General features: G+C 46.5%; 1 protein-coding gene across 2 annotated transcripts in view; it reads right to left on the bottom strand.

Moving 5' to 3' along the window:
* The window catches only part of SHOC1 (shortage in chiasmata 1), a 103,521-nt gene that overhangs the window by 40,621 nt on the left and 38,319 nt on the right, over window positions 1-24,581 (bottom strand). For both annotated transcript variants that reach the window (XM_086515809.1, XM_086515810.1), the window contains exon 5: window positions 2,312-2,504. In XM_086515809.1, coding sequence (XP_086371935.1) covers window positions 2,312-2,504 — 193 coding nt within the window. The remainder of the gene's footprint in view (window positions 1-2,311; window positions 2,505-24,581) is intronic.

Genomic DNA, 24,581 nt, shown 5'->3' with positions numbered 1-24,581 from the left:
TTTGGCGGGGACTGCTAAGCGCGAGGGTGAAGGGATCTCTGGCAGGCTGCTGATCAGGGAAGGTCCACTGGCACAGAGGGCGCGCAGAGCAGAGGTGCCAAGCAACGCGCAGGTCTCTCTCTCTCTCTCTCTCTCTCTCTCTCTCTCTCTCTCTCTCTCTCTCTCTCTCTCTCTCTCTCTCTCTCTCTCTCTCTCTCTCTCTCTCTCTCTCTCTCTCTCTCTCACGCAGCCCCTCCTCGCTCCCCATCACGCAGCCATCTCTCTCTCTCTCTCTCTCTCTCTCTCTCTCTCTCTCTCTCTCTCTCTCTCTCTCTCTCTCTCTCTCTCAGACACACACACACACGGATACATACCCAAACACACACTACACACATACACGCATACACACATGTACTCCCTCTCTTCCCCTTCTCCCCTCTTCTTCACAATATGAAGAGAGGGTAGTTACGAAGACGACCATGTCTTCCCCCATCATCAAGACGCCGACATCGACAATGAAGACAACCTTCATGCTCACGAACAAGAGGCTTGCACAATTGGAGAAGGACATGAAAGAATGGCGGATGGAGAGAGAGATATGGGAGGAGGAGAAAGCCACCTTCATCAAGCTATGGAACGAAGAGAAGGAGGACATGAGAGCGGAAATCCAAAATCTCAAAGAGGAGGAGAGAAGGGAACGGGAGAACGAGAAGGAGAGGGAGAGATGGAGGAAAGAACAAGAAGAGATGAAGGCACAAATCGATCTCCTTCATGCTTCCATCACATCCCTCACCCCCGAGGAAGGAGAGATTAAAGAGGAGGCTAAGGAAGCCCTCAAGGAGGAGATCACCAAAGCCCTCACCGCAAGCATTGAGGACAAATTAGAGGCCACCAAAGAAGGATGGGTCGAAGTGGTCAAAAAGAACATCAAGAAGGTAGGAAGAGAGGAAGCCCAAAAAGATGAGGTACTCATCGTACACACAACCATCGAGGAGGAGAAGATGCGACAAGCTCGCCGTCTTAATGTGCGAGTGACCGGCATCAAAGAAGAAGAAGGGTCTACACCCGAGAGCGATGGGAAAGCTTTATGCAAGAAAGTGGGATACAAGGAAGAAGAGATCCCTTTCTCCAAAGTTTGGGGAGCCGGCAAAGATCCAAAGAAGAGAGCTCTCATCCTCCAATTCGCCTCCGAGGAGTCTCGAACTTCTTTCCTCCGAAAGAGGGTCATCTTGAGAGGGCTAGAAGGCCCCCCGATTTATCTTGATGATGACCTCACAAAGATGCAACAAGATCACCGTCGCGCGTGCATGCCTAGAGTCCACCAAGCCCGCAAAGAAGAGAAGAAGGCAGTATATCGAGATGGTAGGGTTATCATTGATGGCAAGACCATCGCATAGGGACTCGCGGCCTGTGGGACACACGAGGAGATTCATGTCACGGTTTGGAATTGCAATGGAGACCTATGGACACACCCAGAGAGACTTGAGGAGGTGATGAGAGGTCGAGACATCATTCTACTTACAGAGACACACGAGAGCCCAGAGAGAGGGTTACCACGGATACATGGATTCCAGTGGGAGTCTCTACATCGGGGATGTATGCGCCAGCACACCACTCGCGGCTCAGGAGGAGTGGCCATACTCTTTAGACAGGGGCTTCACAACAGACTACAGATTGTTGCCCGGGACCCACAGGCCCGCTACATGTGGATTCGCCTCGAGCTCTCACGAGACAGGATCGTCTACATTGCCCTTTGCTACTTTGCTCCCACAGGCTCCAGATTCGCCCCTATTGAGCAGGAGTCACCATACGCATGCCTCACAGAGGAGATTATGGAGTACTCCACACTGGGTGAAGTCTTCCTTATGGGAGACTTCAATGCTCGTACGCGCAGTGAGCAGTGTGAGGCATATGACCACGAGGACCCAGAGGCACTACACACTCTAGATGAGGAGGCTACTATGAGCAGCTTACTCATTGACGCTGTCCGTTCCCTTACATAAAACAAGGGCACAACATGTTTCGCTGATGATGCAGTTTCTCTTCTCAGCCTCTAACCAAAGTTTCACATCTCAATCTTTGTTTAGAAATAGGCATAACTTTGTTCCCTGTCATGTCCTGGTCCTTTAACTTCGACATACCCAGTAGCTATGATGTCTATTAAACGTGTGTCACAGCAAGTGTGCCTGGCTTCAAATTAAAAGGATAGCATGCAAAAACCCTACATCTTGTGCATCGAAACAAGATGATATAATTAGAGATAAGAAAAATTTAAGAAAGCAAAAAAAAATTAAACACTATCCTTGCATAGGCATTGAAAATTGGGTCAGACCTGCAACACTTCTTTACAGCTCCAGTCTTTTTCATCATGATTGCAAACATTTTCTTCGGCTGCAACCTGCAGCACATGAACTTCTGGACCAGAACTCTGTATCAAGGATTTGAAATCCTCAATGCTAGAAGAAAAATCCCCATAGTGGACAATGCATCTGAATTGTTTGAATGGAAATGATTTTGTTATATACCTGTAGTTTGACATTCACCTGAACACATGTCAATAACATCATATGCAAGATTTCAGTATTTTAAAATAAATAGCCTTGGACAATAACATCAGAGTGTAATAAACAAATCGTGTTAAAGGCTCACTTGTAACCACTCATTCTTAAACTCTCAAAGTACACTTAATTGTGCTGGAACAAGACTCGCAATCACGTGATGAAAGTGTAGCAGGAATACAATGTCATGCTCTCTACTGTGGGTGCTCCTCAGTGCATTATGCAAGAAACCTCACTCCATGCACTCTCTAGACAACTAAAATGGAACAGAGATCTGGAAAGGCACATAGAACAGAAATGTACTCGAAACATAAGACAGATACACTCCACGCCCAATGTAAGCATTAACTACTAGCAAAATATCTCTGAACAGACAACTATGTATATCTATGGACTGTAATGGTGGTGGTCGGCTAGCCAGGGTATCCACTCGACTACCACTCCTTGGTTGCAAAGCGCCTGGTCCACTAGACCACCGACACGTCTAGTCCACCAATCAAGAGTGTCCCCTAAGTGTGAACCCAAGATCAACTGTAACTGCTGCCAGTCCGGTGCCTGTGACACTGTAGCCCTGCTACAGGTTGTCCATCACAAGACCATTCGCAGTCTCAGCGAGTGAAGCTACCAAACCAAACTGTTAATGACACTAAAACACCAAGGTATACACAATGCAAGAAGGCCTCCATGCTACTGGTAAAAAGGGCGTGTAAGGATGTGGAGGCCACATGTACCGTGCCATATCGATCCCAAACCAAAAGGTGGAGGGTACATCTAAGAGTGGAGCCTGTGAATGGATAGTTCTGATATGTGCCCACAGCATAGACTGGCTGCTGCAGTTGACAGAGCCGCTGATGGAGCAACAAACTAAGAGGAGACTGAGGCCTGAGGTGTGGAATTTGATTGTAGAAATCTCTCTGAGCCTCTACCTGAGAAGCACCCGGATGACGCAAGACCTCTGGTCAAGTCCCTTCTGCCACAGTGTCGACGTACATGCTGGTGCACTTTCCGTTTCCGGAACAGCATGCTCAACTAGACTAGTACTGGTAATGACAACAGAGGCTAACTAAATCGATGCAGCATCTTGGAGTTCCTGTCTATTCTCAGCTTGAAGATCTCCTAGCTGGGTGCTCAGTCTTCGTGTAATGTCAACCTGCCTGACTAGCTGGATTTCCTTGTCAGAGATGCGCTAATGACGCTTAATCAAGTCCATATACATTACATCATAAGGGGTGCGATGCATTTGCTGACTGCTGTCCATAGTAATCAATGCTTTGGCAATAGCGTGATTCTTACTATTGAGTGCATGTTGAGTCCACGTAGCATAATCATGGGGTCCCCCTCTCCTAAATTCCTAGGCTTTTGGTGCGAAGGAAGGTGTATGTGCAGATGGAGTAGTGAAGTAGGTGAAAGTGTCAAGAGGTGGGATTTGTGGTGGATGGAGTGAAGATAGGAGCGGGTGCAGTGCAAAGTGGGTGAGATGGATGGTGTGATGGAAAAGGCGCGGTGACAGAGGTAGGAGTGGGAGTACTGAAAGTGGTTGTGGAAGCGACGGAGGGTAGAGGTGAAGTGATGTGGACCTGACTCTTGGAGAAGGGTAAAGTGACCAAGTCTGCAGGTTTGTTGTCTCTTATTACTCGGGCTCTCTTACTAACCTCTTTGCCTTTAGCCTATGAGCATGGACTAGCTGTCCTCTTAGACTATGATGGGACATCATCATCCTGTCTTGTAGCATCCCCCTTTGATTGCAGTAAGTCCACAATTCACTCCAAGATGGGCGCGGCGCTGCAAAGCAATTGAATGTTTCAGCTTTGGCTTTCCGCTTTACCCTGTCTTGAATGGCCAGTAGGTGAGGTATTGACATGCAGAAAAACGCATCACAGATGGCTGGTGCAATAGGGATGACTACCTACATTGTGGAAGCCTTCAATAAGAAGTAATACAACATAACAAAGTAAACTTGTGCATGGCGATGAAAAGACAAATGGGATGGCACCAACAACTCCTAGCAGGCACTCACTGCAGAATTTGGCGTCAAATTTGAAAAAATTGAAGTGTCTGCCAGGATGTATTGGAAAACCTTGCATTACCAAACTCCAACCTCTTCAGTTCCTAAGAGGACACCATTTGAATCTGTCACCAGACGGGCACCACATGCCAACGGAAAAGAACAGACTGAACAACTTTAAGCACTTCAAATAACAACTGAATTTAAAGTGATAGACGACACACGAGAGAGGGAGTGACGGAGTTCCACCCCGAGAGACCAAACCTTGGCGCCCCTTTCAATATTTCTTTATATTGCTTGAACTAAGTACAAATTCCGGTACTCGCGCTTTGCACCTTCACCCAGAAGAGTGCCAGAGACTGAGCCCTCTGCACATATTTAAAGGACCTTGGCCTATGAAAAACAGTTTCCTTGAAAAGCTTCAAACTCAAAAGCAGCTGCTCCAAAAGTTGCCGCCCAAAGGCTGTCAGCACAATTTTGGAAAAATCCGTACAGCCTGTCGACGCAAAATCTGGGACTGTCCGTACAGGCTGCCACATCATCATGCCAGCGGAATTTCCAGGTTTTCCGTACAACTGCCATGTCATCACGTTTTGATGCATCTGTGTGTGTGTGTCTGTTTGTGTCCCACTTCATTTATTTTTTGTGTCACTTGGGCCGGGTCCCATAAGTTGGTGGGAACTTCTCTTTAGAAATAAGCCACTTGGCAAGACTTCGCAAGTTGGTAAAACTTCTTCTGCTACTTCTGCTTCGTCACTTATGGTTTAGGCTTCTCGGTCAAGATCTGCAGGTTGGCTCCGTTCTTTAGTGTCTTGACACGTCAGCAGTTTGTGGCATTCCCCCCCCTTAAATGAAAGTAATCGTCCTAGATTATAACATATCTACAAAACAACTCAAGTTAGCTCAAAAATTTCCGAGGGACAATCAGTTTTCTCATTCCAAATTGGAGCTCTTGATTTCCTAGGTTGTTGGCTTCCCAGAAGAATCTCATCCAATAAGGAGTCCCATTCCAGATTGGAAGTATCTCATCCAATAAGGAAATATTCAGTGGTTGGCACATCACAATGCAACACGAATGCTCACATATGCATGTTACAAGACATAGAAACATAAAGTTGCCGATGAAACTCCCCCCGTAAATAACCATCCAGGTCCAAGCCATGTGCTATTCAATGACTTCCTGATCACTCCTCCCGCGTAACCTAAAAAGGTCCGCGCCGGGAGATATAGCGGCTTTTTACAACCAAACGCCCCAGACCGCAGCCTACGTCGTTTGGAGGTGTTGAGAGTAACCACTGCTTAGACTTCTTAATACTCCCCCCGTAAATAACCACAAGGGCCCGGGCCATGAGTAAAAACAACACGTTTCAAACATTCAATACTACCCCTGCAAATAACCACAAGGGTCCCTGCCATGAGTATGAACAAGCATTCGCAAACATCGTTTCTCAGTACTCTACCCGAGAGTAAAATCACCAATCATTGAAACCAGTATTAAAACCAGAGTAAAACAATTCATGTCGGCACCAAGATAGGTTCAAAATAGATACCATCCATTTTAAACAAATTCCAAATAGGATCACCAAACAAGTTCTCCAACAGAATTCAAACTTAAAAAGCAATCTCGACATTGGTCGAGCTCGAAAAGACGACTGGCTTTCCAATCCTGAAACCTACACCAAGATTAGGGTTAGATTTCCTCCATAAGGTTGTAGTCGTCCGCAGCATGGTACATAAGCTCTTGAATAGTCGAAACAAGCTCGACAAGCAATGTTCCTGTGGCGGTGATGGTAGTTCGAAGACCTGGCAATCACACTGGACCTCCAAGTTTTTCAGCTTGAGAAGAGACACCTGATGAGAGATGTCGTGAGAGATTTCAAGTCATAATCTCTTCAAGGGTTTCCGTGGCAAGCATTTCAGGATACTCGACTCTACCAAAAGCTGCCAGAAACCATATAACTTTGGGCAAAAATTTTCTTGAAAGCTTGCCAAGTCTTTGGAGTGTGCGGCTTGGTAGCTACAGACATCCACTACTGCATGGCACTGCCTCTAAGAAAAATAACGGCTTGAAAAAAAAAATATGATCCTTCTCTTGCAAGTGATCATTATGGCTTATGCCCTGTAAGACAGAGCGATGAAGACGGGAGCCCGCCCAATGAGCGATGAAGTAAGGGTGAAAGTGGCTAATAAGTTTGGGGAGGGACACGAACATTCTTTAATAAAATTTCTCGAAAACATTGGAAGCGCCATCTTGCTCTATCTACTCTTTGATAGGACCGGTATGCTTTCAGAAAAGCACACGCCTGAAACTCTGATAACACTGTCATCAGACGAGCACCACGTGCCAACAGAAAAGAGCAGACTGAACAACTTTAAGCACTTCAAATAACAATTGAACTGAAATTGATAGACGACACACGAGACGGGGACAGGGGAGTTCCACCCCGAGAGACCAAACCTTGCTTGAACTAAGTACAAATGCCGGTACTCGCGCTCTGCACCTTCACCTGGAAGAGTGCTAGAGACAAAGCCCTCTGCACATATTTAAAGGCCCTTGGCCTATGAAAAGCTTAAAACTCTAAAGCAACTGCTCCAAAAGCTGGTGCCTAAAAGCTGTCAGCACAATTTTCAAAAGTCCGTACATCCTGTCAGCGCAAAATCCGGGACTCTCCGTACAGTCTGCCACATCATCATGACAACGCAATTTTTGGGTTTTCTGTACAATTGCCACGTCATCACGTTTTGATGCATCTGTGTGTGTGTGTGTGTGACCAACTTTATTTATTCTTTGTGTCACTTGGCCCCCATCAGACCGGGTCCCATAAGTTGGTGAAACCTTCTCTTTAAAAATAGGCCACTCCGCAAGACTTTGCAAATTGGTAAAACTTCTTCTGCTTCTTCACTTAGAGTTTAGGCTTCTCAACCGGGATCTACAGGCTGGCTTCGTTCTTCAGTGTCTTGACACGTCAACAGTTTGTGACAAAAGTCTACTTTGGTAAGAAGACCGACATCTCCCACTTTTGGATCTTTAAGAGCGATCCATGTACCAAAGGAGCAAAGGTGGAAGTTTGACCCAAGACCCGGAGAATGATTTTTGTCGGCTACAACTCTCTGTCCAAGAGATATTGACTTTCTGGTCCAGAGAAAAGGGATGTTGTACTCAGCCGTGATGCTATCTTTGACGAGATTTTACTTTCAGAGGGGGCTCCTACTCCCAAGTCTTCCACAACGACCCCCAATTTGTTGATACTTGGAGAACCGGATTTTGATCTACCTCTTGATGAGCCCTATCCCTGTTCCTCAAGCTTCGGAGGAGCATGCACCCATTCCAGATGAACATCATAGTACCGAGTTAGAGCCAGATATACCATTGGTTCCTCCCTCGGGCAGCAAGACCGACAAGTTACCAAAGTGGCTATTGGAGACTTCGCGAGATTCAGCAACTTCAGATTTTCCACCCGTTTGAGTGAAGCCTACCCTACACGACAATCTCAACATAGTCACACGGGACGCCCTTTTTCAGGCTTTCTGTCCCCACTTTTCCGTCCCCACTTGCCGTGCCACCCTCTTTTTTACACTAAAAAATCCATTTGAGCCCCGTCCCTCATTCCCCGTCCCGGAATGCGTCCCTTGTGACTATGAATCTCAGTGACTTTGACATGCTGAGGTGGATGACCCTTTACTACAGGTTAACTATGCTTTGATGTCTACAGTGATTGATAACAGAGATCCTCTTACAGTTGAGGAGGCACTTTCACAACCAAAGTGGAAGTTGGCCATGTCGAAAGAACTTGATTCCATCAAGAAGAACAACACTTGGGTATTGATTCCGCGGCCTGCCAAGCGGAAAGTGATTGGTGTCAAATGGGTCTACAAAACCAAGTACAAATCTAATGGTTCTTTGGACAAGCACAAGGCAAGACTAGTTACCAAAGGCTTTTCCCAAAAATCCGTTGTACACTACGAGGAGACCTTTGCACCGACTGCATGAATAGCAACCATACGGATTGTTTTTGCCCTTGCTGCCCTTTTTGGGTGGCCGGTTTTTCAAATGGATGTTGTTTCGTCATTTCTCAACAGTGATCTACAGGAGGAGGTAATGTGGAACAACCTCCAGGTTTGAAGATCAAGATTTTGCAGACATGGTTTGTAGGTTGCTCAAGGCCCTCTATGACCTAAAGCAATCCCCTCGAGCATGGTATCAGAAAATTGATTCATTCTTCATACGACACTCCTTTCAACGATCTTCTGCTAACCCAGACTTGTACATTTACCATGAGGGAGGAATAGTGACACTTGTTATCCTCTACATCGATGATCTTGTGATTACAGGTAGCCATGTTATGCACATCCGCAGAGTTATGGCAACCTTGGCAAGGGAGTTTGAGATGACAGGTCATCATTTTCTTGGATTAGAGGTTTGGCAGACAGAGGGGGGCATCTTCCTCTCTCAGGAGTGCTATATCCAAGAATTGTTGGAAGCATTTGGTATGACCGAGTGCAAACCTATCTCAACTCCCAAGGACCCAATCAAAAGTTGTCACAGTTTGATCTCCCCATTGTTGCAGATGCTACACAATATCGAAAATTGGTTGGTTTTCTCATTTGGGTACTCAACACCCGATTGATGTCAGTTTCTCAGTGGGTCTTCTCAATTCTTTCATGCAGAAACCCGTCAAGTCACATTTGGAGCAGGCTCTTCGGACCCTGCGATATTTGGAAGCGATTAAGTCATTAGGCATTCACTATGCAACTGGAGATACAGACTCCCAGATCATTCTACAAGGATGGAGTGATTTGGATTAGGGTGGAGATCCAAATGGACGATGGTCGACTACAAGTTATACCTTTTCTTTTGGCTCAAGAGCAGTTTCATGGAGCAGCAAGAAACAGCCAGCAGTTGCCTTGTCTTCCACAAAGGCAGAGGACCGTGCTGTTTGCAGTGCCACATGTGAGTCGGTGTGGATTAGGCTACTTTTGGAGATGGGCTTTTCGCAACAGACGTCCATTATGTACTCAGACAACCAGAGTTGTATAGCCATTGTGAGGAGCCCGGTGTTCCATGCCCGGACCAAGCATATAGAGATACAGTACCATTTTGTTTGTGAGAAGACCAAGGATGGCTCTATCCGACTAGAGTACATCCCGACTTCGGATAACCCTGCTGACATCTTCACCAAACCTCTTCCACAGGCAACATTATCCTCTCATGCTAGCTCCCTTGAACTTGTTTCTCGTCCAAGAGCTGAGAGGGGGTGTTAAGAGTTCAAATTCCTATTCGGTGGTAGCTCCAGTATCTCCCACGAGAAGATTAGGGAGTGGGGGTGTCACGTGCATATCTAACCCTACGTGTACGTGGACAAGCTACTTCACGTCATGGGTTCAGTTCAATCAGTTAGCCTATCTTAGGAAGTGATATGGCACCTTTGTGAGTCTATTCGTAGACCGTGCATGTCCCGGCACTTAGAGTAGATGCATATCCTCTGGTTGCACACAGCATGATCATCAGATTACCATCAAAACCCATCAAGAGCATTTTTACAGTGCATAGATCTATTTTCCCTATTTTAGCAAATTTTCACTTATTATTTTTAAGTGACTTTTGTTGGGAACTAGGTAGGGCAATTTTGACAAGAAAATATAAGGAAACCTAGCGCTAACACTTTCTAGCAGAAGAGGCAGCAGGAACCAAGGTTCAACAGGCACCTTCTCAACAAGACTCCCCCCCATTAGCAAACCTAGCGCTTTGCAACTTGCAAAGCCTAGCGTATTTCCCCTACAACAGCCCTGGCGTTTTTGCACAACAAATCAGCCCAGTGGTAGCAGAAAAGCAGAGCACCTAGCGTTTTGGCATCAGATAGCAAAATCAGCCTAGCGTTTTTGCATCATCATGACCTACCAGCGTTTTGCAGATTCATCACGACAAGACCCCGAACAGCATCAGCGTTTTCAGTTTTCAGCACATGGACACCGCAATAGAAGTCCCAAACCTCGCAGATCTCACCTTCGCACAGCAGATCCTTGCCGCACAGTCAGATCAGCCACAGTTTGTAGATTCAGCCCGGAAAACGCAGATTTCAGCGTCTGCATTTTCAGCGCGTCGTGGTTGCATCGTCGGCATCACCGACATAGAGTCAAAATTCAATAGATACAAGATTTGCAGATTTCAGCCGTCTCGTCGTCGTCCTCATCGTCGTCGACATCGTTGGCAAGTCCAAGCATTGTAGAGATTAGTGCAATCAATAGTAGACCGCTCTCGCCATAGAGAGTGGAGCCTTCGGAGGAGGGTTTTGACAACATTCTGGTGTCGTATTCTTCTCTCTCTATCTCTCAGTCTCATGTACCTTCATTCACACTGTTCTCCACTTTGTTCTCCCTTCCATAAGTAAAAGGAACCTTGAGCTTAGTTCGGAGCACTCATCTTGAGCAAAGTTCAATATTCTCATCCGCTACACCTTACATTAGTATCAGAGCTTTGGCAGTGTTCTGTATCACTCAAGGAAAGAACCAGAAGAACCACAGAATTTGTTTTGTTTGTTGCGGTCGCACGTAATGAAACTGGCCAGTGGGGCGGTGGAGTTTACCTTTCATCCGATCTTTAACACTTGGACTTGAATGACATAAAGTAAAGACATTTAAAGGAACCTGTAATAACTGGGACTGGATTTACACTTGAAAACAAAAGCACGGCCAGGAAGCTAGAATGCTCCCAAGCAGACAGAGACACCTGTAGGCCCCAAAGGTTGGCGCCCCTTTCTGTATATCTTTATTGCGCCCCTTTCGGTATTTCTTTATTATCTTTCAGGAATGAGGAATAGACTACAAAAACCAGAGTCCTTGAGACCTTTACGTGTATCCAGCAAGATGGCACCTGTGCAGGCAAAATTTTGGTAGCATAACGGACCCAAAGCTTGCCCTAGACAGTTTCCCAAGCTCTAACTCATTTCCAATAGCATAGACCCCCTGTTTCCTACACAAAAACAGTAATTACAGCACGTTGTAATTATTAGTTTTCTCTCTGTTTTCAACCCTAAACAATCCCCCGAACTGTCGTCTAACAGTGGGGCACTGATCCCAATCCTCCCAGCATTATGACGGCTGCAAAACAGTCCAAATTCAGTGTGTACACACCGTTGAAAATGCACCTATGTGGTGAGGTTATCACCCTCACCGGTGTCTGCTTTGGTGTAGCAATTAGCTACACCCGTTCTTATTCAGAGAGGCTCTTGCCTCGACACAAAAGCATAAATCCCCACAGCTGTACATCGGTCAAATGAGAAGCCCACTTGAGGGGGATAACATATCTACTCGTAGGGGAGGGAGAGAGTAGTGCGTGGCGTGCAGGGCATCACTGCTGGCACCGCACTGTACATAGGAGGGTAAGCAAGCATTCCATCGCTCTTGTACCTGCTGCAATCCACTTAGCTGCTGACAATTGCACCCCCTTTCTCTTGTAGGCTCGCCCGATCTCTCCCAAACATGGCAAATCTCTCACGGAGTGACATCTCGCCTAGCTTCCAACTTCGGTCAACTTGGCTAAAAATATCTCAACAGGTGCGTCAGTTGACTTGGCAGCAGAGCAATAAAATGTTCCCCTTGTCATTCCAGAGCGAATGACGCGAACACTTTTTCTGGTCTAAAATAGCAGTTTCCTAAATTTTAGGAGATGCTTCCATGGCACTCACACGGGTCGTCTGACCACCAATCACCACTAGAACCACATCGCAAAATGCAATGACGCCAGCTATCAGGTGATTTACACTCGTAGCCCGACCGTGGCCAACCTTAATCCATTTGTCCAACTTTAGTGCTCATTGACCGTCCGGCCTAGACTCTCACTGTCCGCCTCACACCATGCAACTCGGGCATTGGCATTTTCAGAGGGGTGCTTTAAAACAAGCCAAATAAAATTCCCTAAAAAGAAATCAACAAGTAAAGTTAGTTGCCATAGACTCGTGACATACCCCCCTCTTGAAATCGCGAGCGTCCTCGTTTGCATGAATATCAATCCATTAGTTTGTACAGCACTTCATGGACAGCGTATCACAGCTGTCAACCTTTTCGTGTGTACACACTTGATCAACATGGTACGAGACATACATGCTCATAGTTAACACTCTTGTGTATTCAACACTTGTTAACTCGTGTATGGTCTACCTGTGAGACTGTTCCATTGACATAGTGGATAGCTTTCACGCTGTGCCACTGGCTTTAATACAGTCCATAATTTTTAGTACACTTTGAATTCTTTCAAGCATAATAAACCAGCAATTTAAAAATGCATCCACATGTACTCATTAGAAGCAATTACTGTACTCTTGACAACTGACAAGACATACTTACTTCTATAGCACTGAACAAACTTTTGAACAAAACTTTTATTCCCCAAGGGCAGGGTACACTTCTATTGCACTAAATCCATAGATACATGAGAAGTGCTAGCTCCTGGATAACCCCCCTCTAGCGCTGGTCTCTTTCTTTTTGACCTTTGCTCTACTTGAGTTGGAGAATACGTAGGTGGTAAACCAAAGGCTTCAAGGTAAAGCTACAAAATATTTGGTGACTCTAACAGATCACTCTCTTCCATCCACTTTGCATCCATAGGTGGATAGTTCTTGAACTTCACCAAATATCATCTTCTTGTAACCTTGCCTTTGACTTTCCTTTCCTTGTGTGCCATGATCTGTTCTGGGACCATAATTTCATCAAACTCTTCAACTTCTGGCTGTTCTTCAACTAGCATATCCTCTGGCACATCACCAATAAATGGTCTGAGAAGACTCAGGTGAAAGGCATTGTGAATCTTCCAGTTTTCAGGCAATTTCAGCCTGTAACTGACGTCACTGGTCTTCTCTGCTACTTGAAAAGGCTTGTAGTAACGCATACTAAGCTTTGTAAAAAGACTTTCTTTACCTTTTCACTCCCTTAAGCGTGCCTTTTCAAACGCAACAGTACCCAATCACCAAGTGAAAACAGCAATTCACGACGGTGGAGATAAGCAGCTTTCTTTTGCAGTGTCTGTGTCCTTTAAAGGGCATGCTTTATCTTCTGGTACATTTCATCCATATTCTGTACATATTGATTTGCCTGAAAGATCTTTTCCTTGGTATGCAAAATGGGAGGAATTTTCAAATGACCTTTGACAATTTCAAAAGGTGCTTTGCCTGTTGAAAAATGCATTGTATTATTGTACGCATACTCAACCAACGGCAAATACTGCTCCCACTTCACCTTGTGCTCTGACACATAGCACTTGAGCAGATCCAAGACAGTAGAATTTGCCTCTTTTGACTGCCCATTTGTCTATGGATGAAACCACAATGAGAACTTAAGCGTAGTGCCCATATTCTCAAATATGCCTCTCCAGAATAGACTTGTCATCCGTGGGTCACGGTCACTGACAATTGACTGTGGCATACGATGGTACTTAAAAACATTGCACTTAAAGAGACGTGCCATCTCATCTGGTTTTATCTTCTTCCTAACAAGAATGAAATGAGCTTGCTTGCTGAATCTGCAAATAATTGTCCAGATTCCATCATTCCCCTGTCTCTGTTCTTGGAAGATCAAAGATAAAATCCATAGCTATGCTTTCCCATGGTTTATCTGGAATCGGCAATGGCTGTAACAGCCCCGGTGCCTTTTGCCTGTCAAACTTGACCTTTTGGCAAATCACGCATGCTCGCACAAAGGCATCCACATCTCTCCTCAAGATAGGCCAATAAAAGAATGACTCAACCGCTTTAACTGTAGCATATATACCACGATGCCATGCATACGGTGGGACATGACTCTCTACCATGACCTTATGTCGCAATGGCCTAGTGACACAGAGTCTGCCATGCATCATCATAAAGCCATCTCTGACGAGGTAGTGCTCATGACTGTAACTGTTCGAAGATCCTTGCAAAATCTTCATCACTCGCATATTGTTCCTTCATGTCATCAAGCGCATGATGATAAGGAATTGACACAACTGAAATTTGTGGCTTTCTTGATAATGCATCAGCCACAACATTCTTCTTGCCTTCCACATGCACAATCTAGAAGTGAAACATGGAAAGAATGTGGCAACATCGCATATGCTTTTCCAATAGCTTTGACTGTGTCAGAAAGTATCGCAAGGTCTCATGATCCGTTTGGACAACAAAATCGGCACCGAGCACGTAGTGTTTCCAACTTAAGAGCACACGAATCACAGCTAGTAACTCTTTTCCATAGACCTGTAGAGTCATCTCTGGCCCTTGCAAGATTCTGCTCTCGTAGGCTACTACCCTGTTATCTTGCATTAGCGCTGTACCAATGCTACTGCCACAAGCGTCACACTGGACCACAAATGACTTCCGGAGATCTCGCAAAACAATGACTGGATCTGAAGTCATCTTTTTCTTTAAGAGATTAAAAGCTGAAATCTCTTTTTGGCTGCATCTGATAGTGACTTTTTTCTTTTGCAAAGCATGTAAAGGTGAAGCAATCTCTGCAAAGTTGCGAATGAATCTTCTATAGTAAGAACATGGCCCTAAGAAGCTACGGACATCGTGCACAGTCCTTAAAGCTGGCCATGTCCTGATTGCTTCTACCTTCGCAGGATCCATTCGGACACCATCCTTTGACACAATGTGTCCGAGAAAGTGGATCTCTTCCAAGAAGAACTCGCTTTTCTTGCCATTGATGAACAATCTGTTCCTGCACAACTCTTAGAACACAATGGTCAAGTGATGCCTATGCTCCTCTTCATTCTTCGAGTAGACTATCATGTCATCAAAGAATGTGCCGACAAAGTTCTGATATGGAGGGAAGATCCTATCCATCATCCTATCGAACGTAGCAGGAGTATTCGTAAGACCAAATGGCATCACTAAGAACTCGTAGAGACCAAATGTCGTTCTAAACGCAGTCTTGTGCACATCCTCAGGCCTAATTCGAATTTGATGGTACCCACTTTTAAGGTCGATCCTGCTGAAAATGGCCGCACCCTTTAGGCGGTCAAGAATATCATCAATCCTTGGAATAGGAAACCTATTCTTGATGGTATTCTTATTCAACGTACGATAGTCAATACACATGCGCCATGAGCCATCCTTTTTCTGTACTAAGAGCACTCGAGAGCAAGAGGGTGACGAGCTAGGCTGAATCAGCCCTTTCTCTAAGAGCTCCTCCACTTTCTCTAAAAGCTCCTCCACTTGGCTCATAATCTCTTTCCGTTGCGCCTCACTAACCCTATACAGTGGCCTATTTGGTGGGCTACAACTTGGCACCAAATCAATCGCATGATCTCGGGCTCTCCGGCGGTAGTTGAGACGATAATGAATCAAAAAAACAGCCATTAAACTTTTGCAAAAATTCTAACCTGTCTTTATCTAACACAGATAAATTTGACTGATAACTATCTGAAACATCACGTGCAAAAACCAAGTACGCAGAAAGATGATTCTTTATTACAAAAGTGATAGAAGAAGTAGATACAATAGGGACTGATTCTCCTTTTAGCTTTACATACAAGATATGAGTTTTGCCCCTATGATGTACAGTGATCTTTTTGTTGTAGGCATCCAAGACTCCATGCATTCGGAACATCCACGGGATCCCCAACAAGGCATCACATCCTTCCAGCTGCATGATGTAGAACTCTTCTGTGTCCACATACGACTGAATATGCACACGCAGCTTTCCAATGATGGGAGTGACGCACTCTGAGTGGCGAAGACATGCCAATCCTGCCTCTACGGTGTACCCCATCTCTTCAGCTCTGATGCCCCGCTTCATAGCTAATTCTGGCGTGATAAAGTTCACTTTGGCACCTGGATCAAAGAAGATGAGTGCCATCTGGTCTCTAACTTTACCCCACGCTCTGCATAACTCACTGGCATTTGTACTAGGCATGTCGTCCAACATGTCTGGGACTAAACCTGCCAAGGGCATAGGCTTCTTTCCTTTCCTGTCCTCTTTGTCATCTGAGTCAGCTGGCCTTATCTTTTGTGAACAGTCAGCTGCAAAATGACCAATCTGCTCGCATATAAAGCACTTGTTTTCAGCTATCAAGACCTTCTTTTCCTCAGGTGTCTTACGCATAAAAGGCTTCCTTTTCTGCTTCTTTGCCTGCGCTCCAAAAGTCTCGGCTGAACCCTTGCCTTTATTGAACTTCGCTGGCCCCTGGACGCTTTAGGAGCCGCTTTCGTAAAGGGCTGCTTTGCTGAATTTTTCTTTTGCTGCCCTCCTTTCTCGTTGCTCGGAAACCCACTGTCTTCTCCTTTCAACAAGGCAAGACCAGTGTTAGCAATTTCCATAAGTTGAGTGAGGGTAGCCACTTTGTTCTTGGTACAGTAATCGCGAAGCCCTTTAGGCAGCCCACAAGAGTACTTCTCTATCTGCTCTGTCAATGGCACAAATCTATAGGTCGTCACTGAGAGTAACTGTAGCAGGGCTACAGTGTCACTTCACAGGACAGACAGACAGTTGGACAATTAGTTACAGTTGGTCTGGTTCACACTGGACGGACCCTCTGGGCTGGGGGGTGACACGTGGCAGGATACCGACGGTGGTCTGGTGGACATCGTGGCCAGGTCACCACCACCACTCAGTTTGGAGATAGGCTTAGCTGACTGGACATTTATGAGCCGTTGGTGGCTCTTTATGGTTGTACATATGAGTAGTCGTTTTGGGCCAGTGGGATTATCTTGTACGTAGTCGTCTAGAGTGAGTCTATGCACAGAGCACTTCTTCGCCATCCCGGCACATCTGAGCCTCGACACCCCCATTGTACCTGTGAGTCCTCGGCTTGAGCTGAGTGTGCTGCCACGCCAGACTCTGTATCAGTCTTTGAGATAGTCGAGTCATATGTTCTGGTCAGCTGTTGTGTCTTTGTGAGCTTTGGTGATGTCTATTGTTTCCTTTCTGTTCAGTTTGTTTGAGTGAGATTGTCACGCACATTGCACTGAGGACCACCCACTGTAGAGATCACGACACATTATCCGCGCTACAGGTGCTCTCATTTTGGCGACCACGATGGGATCTCAACAGAAATCTCACTCTGTGAGGTGCAAATCTTGAAGCTAGTTAGGTTTATCTAGCTTCGCCTACCTTGCCTAGCTTCACCCACCTTGCCTTGCACTGTTCTCCTATAGCCTGGTCCAATTGTTCCTCTCTCGCCCTGGTCCAACCTGTCCTCATCCCTGTCTAGACCTCCTCGACCCTGGTCTGGTCCTCCTCATCCCTGGTCCAACCTGGTCTAGTCACTTGCCTGGTCTAGTAGAGTCTAGATCAGTCTTCAGCCAGTTCAAGGTTTTCTTGCCCGAAGGTTGGTTGGATTGGTTGTCACTACATGACACATACAAGGCAGTCAATCGAGCGTCAAAGCGCACTACTGAGGCCTCCGAAGTACTATAACAGAAGAGGACCTTTGGTACCGAGTAGAAGTCCATCAACCTCATCACCTATCCCTCCACATACATCACCCATTCCTTCATCCGCTTCCACATCTTCGAGATCTCCTTCTCCAGTAAAGCTCTCTCCTATTCTGCTACAGGCGACTGAGCTACAGGCTCAGCAAGGGGCCATGGAGCCGTTGGTTAGCGTTTTGGCTAAGGTAAACATCAAGTTCCCTACATTCAAAGGACTCTCTTCAGAAGATGCTGACGACCATGAAAGGAGGTTTGTATCTCTCTGTAGGGGTCGTGGTCTTAACAGGGAAGATGCTTACTTGGTACTCTTTCCATCCACCTTGGATGGCTTAGCAGACAAATGGTATAGCCAATTTGCAGAGAACCATTTTGCAACTTGGGCAGCCTTAAGGCAACAGTTCTGTGCAGCTTTCAGGTCCAGTGACTACCAGGAGAAGGTGTTGGATGAGTTAGCCAACATGGTGCTCCAGCCAGAGGAGACTTTTGCAGAGCTTATGACTAAGACCAAGTCTCTGGTTGCCAAGCTTCCTCAGCAACCCGGTGAATTCATGGTGAAGAAGTGGGTGGAGAAGGCGCTTCCCAAAACTTCTCAACAAAAACTCCGAGAGAGTCTCCGACCCGACACAAAAGCTTAACATACCAGAGCAAGCTCTAATCAAAGGAAACAAGCCCACAGCAGAGTCTATCTTGAAAAACACTTTTCAACAAGTGTCACTATACGACATGCTTAGACTTGATGCAAATTTTAGAAGTGACACCCTTTCCATCATCCAGTCTCTGTACCCTGGTGCAGGGCCTAGTGGTGGGCACCTACCTGTGCAGCCCTTGGAGTCCTACATGATTTCATATCCAGCTGCTCCCCTCACCGACTATAAAAGTCCTCGTCTCACTGTGTCTATTCTTGGGCATCAATTCTCAGGAGTCATAGTGGATGGTGGATCTGGGATCAATCTGATGCCAGAATTTACTATGTTGGCCTTAGGCCTGCAGCCTACCCGCCCTGCTCCATTCACTGTGACATTGGCAGACCAGAGGACAGTCTACCCTGTGGGCATAGTAGAGAAGGTGCCTCTGATGATACAAGACTTCACATTTAACTTGGATTTTGTGGTGATCAGTCTTCCTCACGTGGAGGGAGGATTTCATTTGCTGATTGATCGACCATGGTTGAGGCATACTAAGGCACTTCATCATTGGGGCAACGACGCCATGTGGATACATACTCCTGGCTCCCCCATGCAACCAATTCGGCTCGAAGGAGGTATGGATCCAGTGGTTCATCATAGCTCATTGTCAGTACAGTCCAACCCCGACCCTGAGCAGCCCATCCCCCTGACGGGTATGACGACGACCTGCTCTGCAGTTGTTGGAAGCTACCGCCTCGATGCCATGCTATATGGTCTCTATTCAAAACTCACATGTGCCGGTAACACTCTCTCTTCCAACTCCTCAGGCGGACACAGATGTCACAAATCCTACACTAGACAGTAGTCCTACAGCAGACAGTGGACCATTCCAAGCAGTAAGTGGGTCAGTCCCTAATTCTCAAGATTCAGATGATCCTCCTATGGAAGCCCTCGGCCTTGGGGAACCTATCACACATCACCGAAGGGGGAAAAAATCTCCTCTGCATGAACTCGCCAATGATTCCCCCCTTCCTCTAACATCTCCCGGGTCAGATGCCCCGCCCACTCTAAAGCACCCGGTTTTGTCTGTGTCTGAAGATTTACCTTTCGATGAGCTTCCGCCTGGATGGTTACAAGAAGAGTATGCGGAGTTTCCAATCGATCAAACGCCAGCACATGATGTCTCGAAGCTCCAAGAGGCAACTCATATTTCAACTTCTGAAGTACCCTCCACAATTACACCTCCTCACCCTGTCAAAAAAGTCAACCTGGGCGACCCTGACAACCCTCAGCACGTCCTCTTAGCAGCTTGGTTATGGGAGCATCCCGCATTACTCAATCAGGTAGTCTCTTTCATACACTCTTTTAAAGATGTTTTTGCTTGGTCCTACAAGGATTTGGAGGGGATCCCACCAGAATTGGGTGTCCACACTATACCTCTGGTTGAAGGGGCTAAGCCTGTAAGAGGCCGAGCTTACAAGCTCAACCCGAAGTATGCTGAGGCGGTCAAGTCAGAGTTGGAAAAAATGCAAGAGACAGGGATCATTGTACCTATGGAACACTCAGAGTGGTTATCACCCATGCTGATAGCGCCTAAGAAGCAGTGCAACAAAATCCGTGTGTGCGTAGATTACCGTGCTCTAAATAAGGTAACTATCCCAGATGGTTTCCCAACACCTTTCACTGGGCGTGTGTTCGAAGATGTAGCAGGGCATGTATTGTATAGTTTCATGGATGGTTTTAGTGGATACAATCAATTGGGGCATCCATCCAGGTGATCAGCTGAAAACCGCCTTTGTGACTCCCTTGGGTATTTTTATCTACACTAGAATGTCTTTTGGGTTGAAAAACGCTCCACCTTCTTTCAATCGAGCGGTGTATCTCATCTTTTGTCCTCTGCTTACGGATCATCTTCGCATCTTCATGGACAATTTTTCGACCTTCTCACGTGCTCAATGTTCAACCCCAGTGGAAAATTTAGAGGAACACCTCGCTCAACTCTCTACTGTCTTCCTCAGGTGCAGAGAGGCACGGCTAAAACTCAATCCTAATAAACGTCACTTTTTGGTCACTGAAGGCACACTTCTAGGCCATGTGGTGTCTGCCAAAGGTTTAGCACCAAACCCAGAGAAGATCGTGGCAATCTTGAAGTTACCACCTCCTATCAATCCGAAAGGTGTTCAGAGCTTTGTAGGCCACACAGGATATCATCGTAGGTTTATACGGATGTATGCACAGGTGGCTCAACCATTGACCCGACTCACTAGTGCTACAGTACCCTTTCAATGGTCAAAACCTGAGGCTGAAGCATTTGAATACCTCCAAAAGCGCCTCACTGAAGCACCTATTTTAGTGGCTCCAGATTGGTCTCTTCCTTTTCATGTGCATACGGATACCAGTCAGCTGGCTCTGGGGGCTGTGCTGACTCAACCTAGTAAAGAGTACAACCTGGATCGCCCTGTTCACTATGCAAGTCGCCTGCTCACCAAAGCAGAGCGCAACTACAGCACCACAGAAAGGGAAGGTTTGGCTATGGTGTATTCTTTACAAAAGTTTCGTCATTACTTGTTAGGGGTTCACTTCACTATCATCACAGATCATCATACGCTACGCTATCTTCTAAATAAACCCCAAGTTGCAGAAAGAGTGTGGACATGGCTACTCATATTCCAGGAGTTCGACTTCGAAGTAGTTCTTAGTCCATGCAAGCGGCACGTCATGGCCGGCCATCTCTCTCGCATACACACAGGTGAGCCCAATACTGGGGTTGATGATGATTTTCCTGACAGTCATCTTTTTAAGGTGGACACAACCCCAGAATGGTATGGAGATGTGTTACATCTGCTCTCTACTGGCCTATATCCTGAGAATGCTTCTCCCTTGCAAAAAAGAAGGCTCTTGCTGAAGTCTAGACCGTTCTCTTTGATTGGTGGACAGCTCTACAAATCTGGGCCAGATGGTGTGCTGCGCAGGTGCGTCTCCCCTCATGAAGTAGACCACATTCTGGAGGATGCACACAGTGGTCCTACAGGTGGACACTACCCTGGTCACATCACGGCACAAAAAATCTTACAGACGGGCTTGTGGTGGCCCTATATATTTCAAGATGCTATTGCTCATGTCAAGATTTGTGATGTCTGCCACCAGTGATGTGCGCCTAAGCCTAGCAAGCAATCAAATCGCCCTCTCCAGGTATCTATGGCGTGGTTGCCCTTTGAGAGATGGGGTTTGGACTTTGTTGGTCCAGTTAGTCCATCTGCCCAACTAGGCAATCGTAAGTATCTCTTGGTAGCAACAGATTATGCAACGAAATGGGCCGAAGTGGTGGCTACCATCGACTGCACAGCTGCCACTGTCGCAAAATTTTTGTATGAAAATATTTTTTGCAGGTTTGGGTGTCCTTTGGAAGTCACCAGTGATCGAGGTAGTCATTTTGTCAACGACTTGATCTCCACTCTCCTCAGAAATTACAAGATTTTTCATCGCAAATCTTGCTCTTGCTATCCTAGAGAAAATGGGCAGGCTGAAAGCACTAACAAAGTGCTAATCGCGCTTCTTAAGAAAGCTTGTCATCTGCATCCAACCTCTTGGGCTCAGGCTATCCTCGGCACAGTTTGGGCTTATCGCACCTCCTTCAAGGCAACCACTAACTACACCCCATTCCAACTAGCTTTTGGCTTAGAGGCAATTGCACCATATGAGTTCAACTCAGGTTCAGCAAGAGTGGGAAGCGTTCATGTCACATCTGGGAGTGCTTCAGCAAACCTCTCTCGTCTCTCAATGTTAGAAGAAAGCAGGAGATTAGCTTCACATGCTCTCCAAGCCGAGCAGATTCGTCGCAAAGGGTGGCATGATCGCCATCTCCGAAGGCCGAAAATAATGCAAGGCTCGCTGGTGCTACTCTATCAAGCTAAGTATCTGAAGAAAGCTAAGAAGTTGATCCCAGCCTGGCAAGGGCCATTCAAGGTACAGGACATTTTGCCACAAGGGGCTGTGCAGGTCACTTTGGAAGGCGTTTGCCACTGGTAAATGGATCAAGAATAAAGTGCTATCACTCACTTGCCTGACTCTGACTCTATAGAATCTGGTTGTGTTATGACTCCCACATACAACTGTATGACTGTCCCGTCTCAATTTTTGGCTCTCTCCATCAATCCATTTTCCCTCTTCTCAGATTTACCTTATCTCAAGTTCTCATCTCAGTTGTAATCTGTGTTATCGTAAAAATTCTCTTGTTTTATGCATGCATCAAACTCCTTCTCACCTCACATTGACATAATTCGAATTGGATTCCAGCTACTCTCGAATTTTTTCTTTTTAATTATTGGAATTCACAAATAGATTGGATAATCAGCTTCCTGTTTCTCTCTGTCTCCGTGTCTATCTGTATCCTGGGTATATCTCTGGTCCTTACAGCTTACAGTTCTCTCTCTACTGACCCCTCTCCCTCTCCTTGTGGATTTCTTCAAAATGGCGACGTACAACTCTAATCAGATAGAATATGGATTTTCTCGATATTCTGGCGCATCTCTCTCACACTGCTCACACACACTAATGTCATTAGTAGCTTCTCCCACACTCTAATTCTATCAGGTGGAAGCCCTGATAGGCCATTGGCTATTAATTCTGCAGCATCTTCACTCTATCCCTCTCCCTCTCTATGTCTCTCTCTCTCTCTACCTTGGACTCCAAACCGCTGCTGCAACTAGTTGCTCCTTACTATATTGCTTTGTGCTTTCGCTAACTGCTTCCTGCTGCTTGCTTACGGCTAGCTTTGCTTTTTCACTCGCCCCTACCCAATATTGCTTTTTGCCCTGCTTACTGAGTGATTTTGACTTAAACTGACGCCAACACCCTCCCCTTACTCGCCTCGTCCCTACCCATCCTCTCCCCTACACAATTTTCCCTCACCCCTACTTACCCTCCCACACCCCCTCGCCCCTACCCTCCCTTACTCCCCTCGCCCCTACCTACCTACTCGCTCGCCCCTACCTACCCTCTCCACACCCCCTCGCCCCTACCCTACCCCAACCCCCTCACCCCTAACCTACCCAACCCACTCGCCCCTACCCATCCTCCCACACCCCTCGCCCCTACCCTACCCCAACCCCCTCGCCCCTAACCTACCGAACCCACTCGCCCCTACCCATCCTCCCACACCCCTCGCCCCTACCCTACCCCAACCCCCTCGCCCCTACCCTCCTCTTTTGGACCTCGCCCCTACCTACTCTTGCTCTTTGGCCCTCGCCTCTACCCTACCCCAACCCCTCGCCCTACCCTCCTCTTACTCCCCTCGCCCATACCCTACCCAAACCCCTCATCCTCACAAATCCCCTCGCCCACCCTACTCTTCCTGCATCCATCCGCCTGCCAATCCCTTTCATCGCTTTTTTTGAAAGTGCCGCCTACTCGCTTATTGCTTAATCATCCCTCTTTTAAAGTGCAGCCTCCTGTGAAATCAAGTTATTCCAAGTACAGCGCTACATCTCTGAATCTGGGAGTTCCAGAGTTCACCCTGCACACTGCCAAGCCAGGTAGCTAGCTTTACGATGGCTGGTACAAGCAAACAAGTTAGGAAGAAGAAAGCTCTCTCTCCAGAGAGGCCAACTGAGACATCCCAAAGTTCTGCAGAGGAAGAGGATGTGGATACCTCCAACCATGGCCTCACCGATGTGTCCATTGATCACAATGATGAAAATTACAAGGCGTCCGACTCAGGCTCTCTTTCCGACTCAGAGTCTTCTAGCAAAGAGGAAGAGGAAGAGGATGAAGAAGAAGCAGCTGTAAAAAACCAAAAGAAGAGGAAAGCCAGCATGCAGGTACTGAGTCATAAAACCTCGGCTTCCTTCTTCCAAGACCCAAACCAAGTTCACTTTGAACTTCCATCTGCAACAACCTCATCCGTCTCTTCGAGAAGTCTTATCAAAAGACCAGCTACATACGCTAGGTCTGTCAGCATTAGCAGACACCAATCTGCCTTCTGATATTCCCATGGATATGGTGCATGCAGTTC

This window comes from Adiantum capillus-veneris, chromosome 7 (genome assembly GCF_014529385.1).
Source record: "Adiantum capillus-veneris isolate H3 chromosome 7, ASM1452938v2, whole genome shotgun sequence".
NCBI classification, from domain to species: Eukaryota; Viridiplantae; Streptophyta; class Polypodiopsida; order Polypodiales; family Pteridaceae; genus Adiantum; species Adiantum capillus-veneris.
Note: the sequence above shows the minus strand (reverse complement) of the source record. Positions and strands in the feature narration are given on the sequence as shown.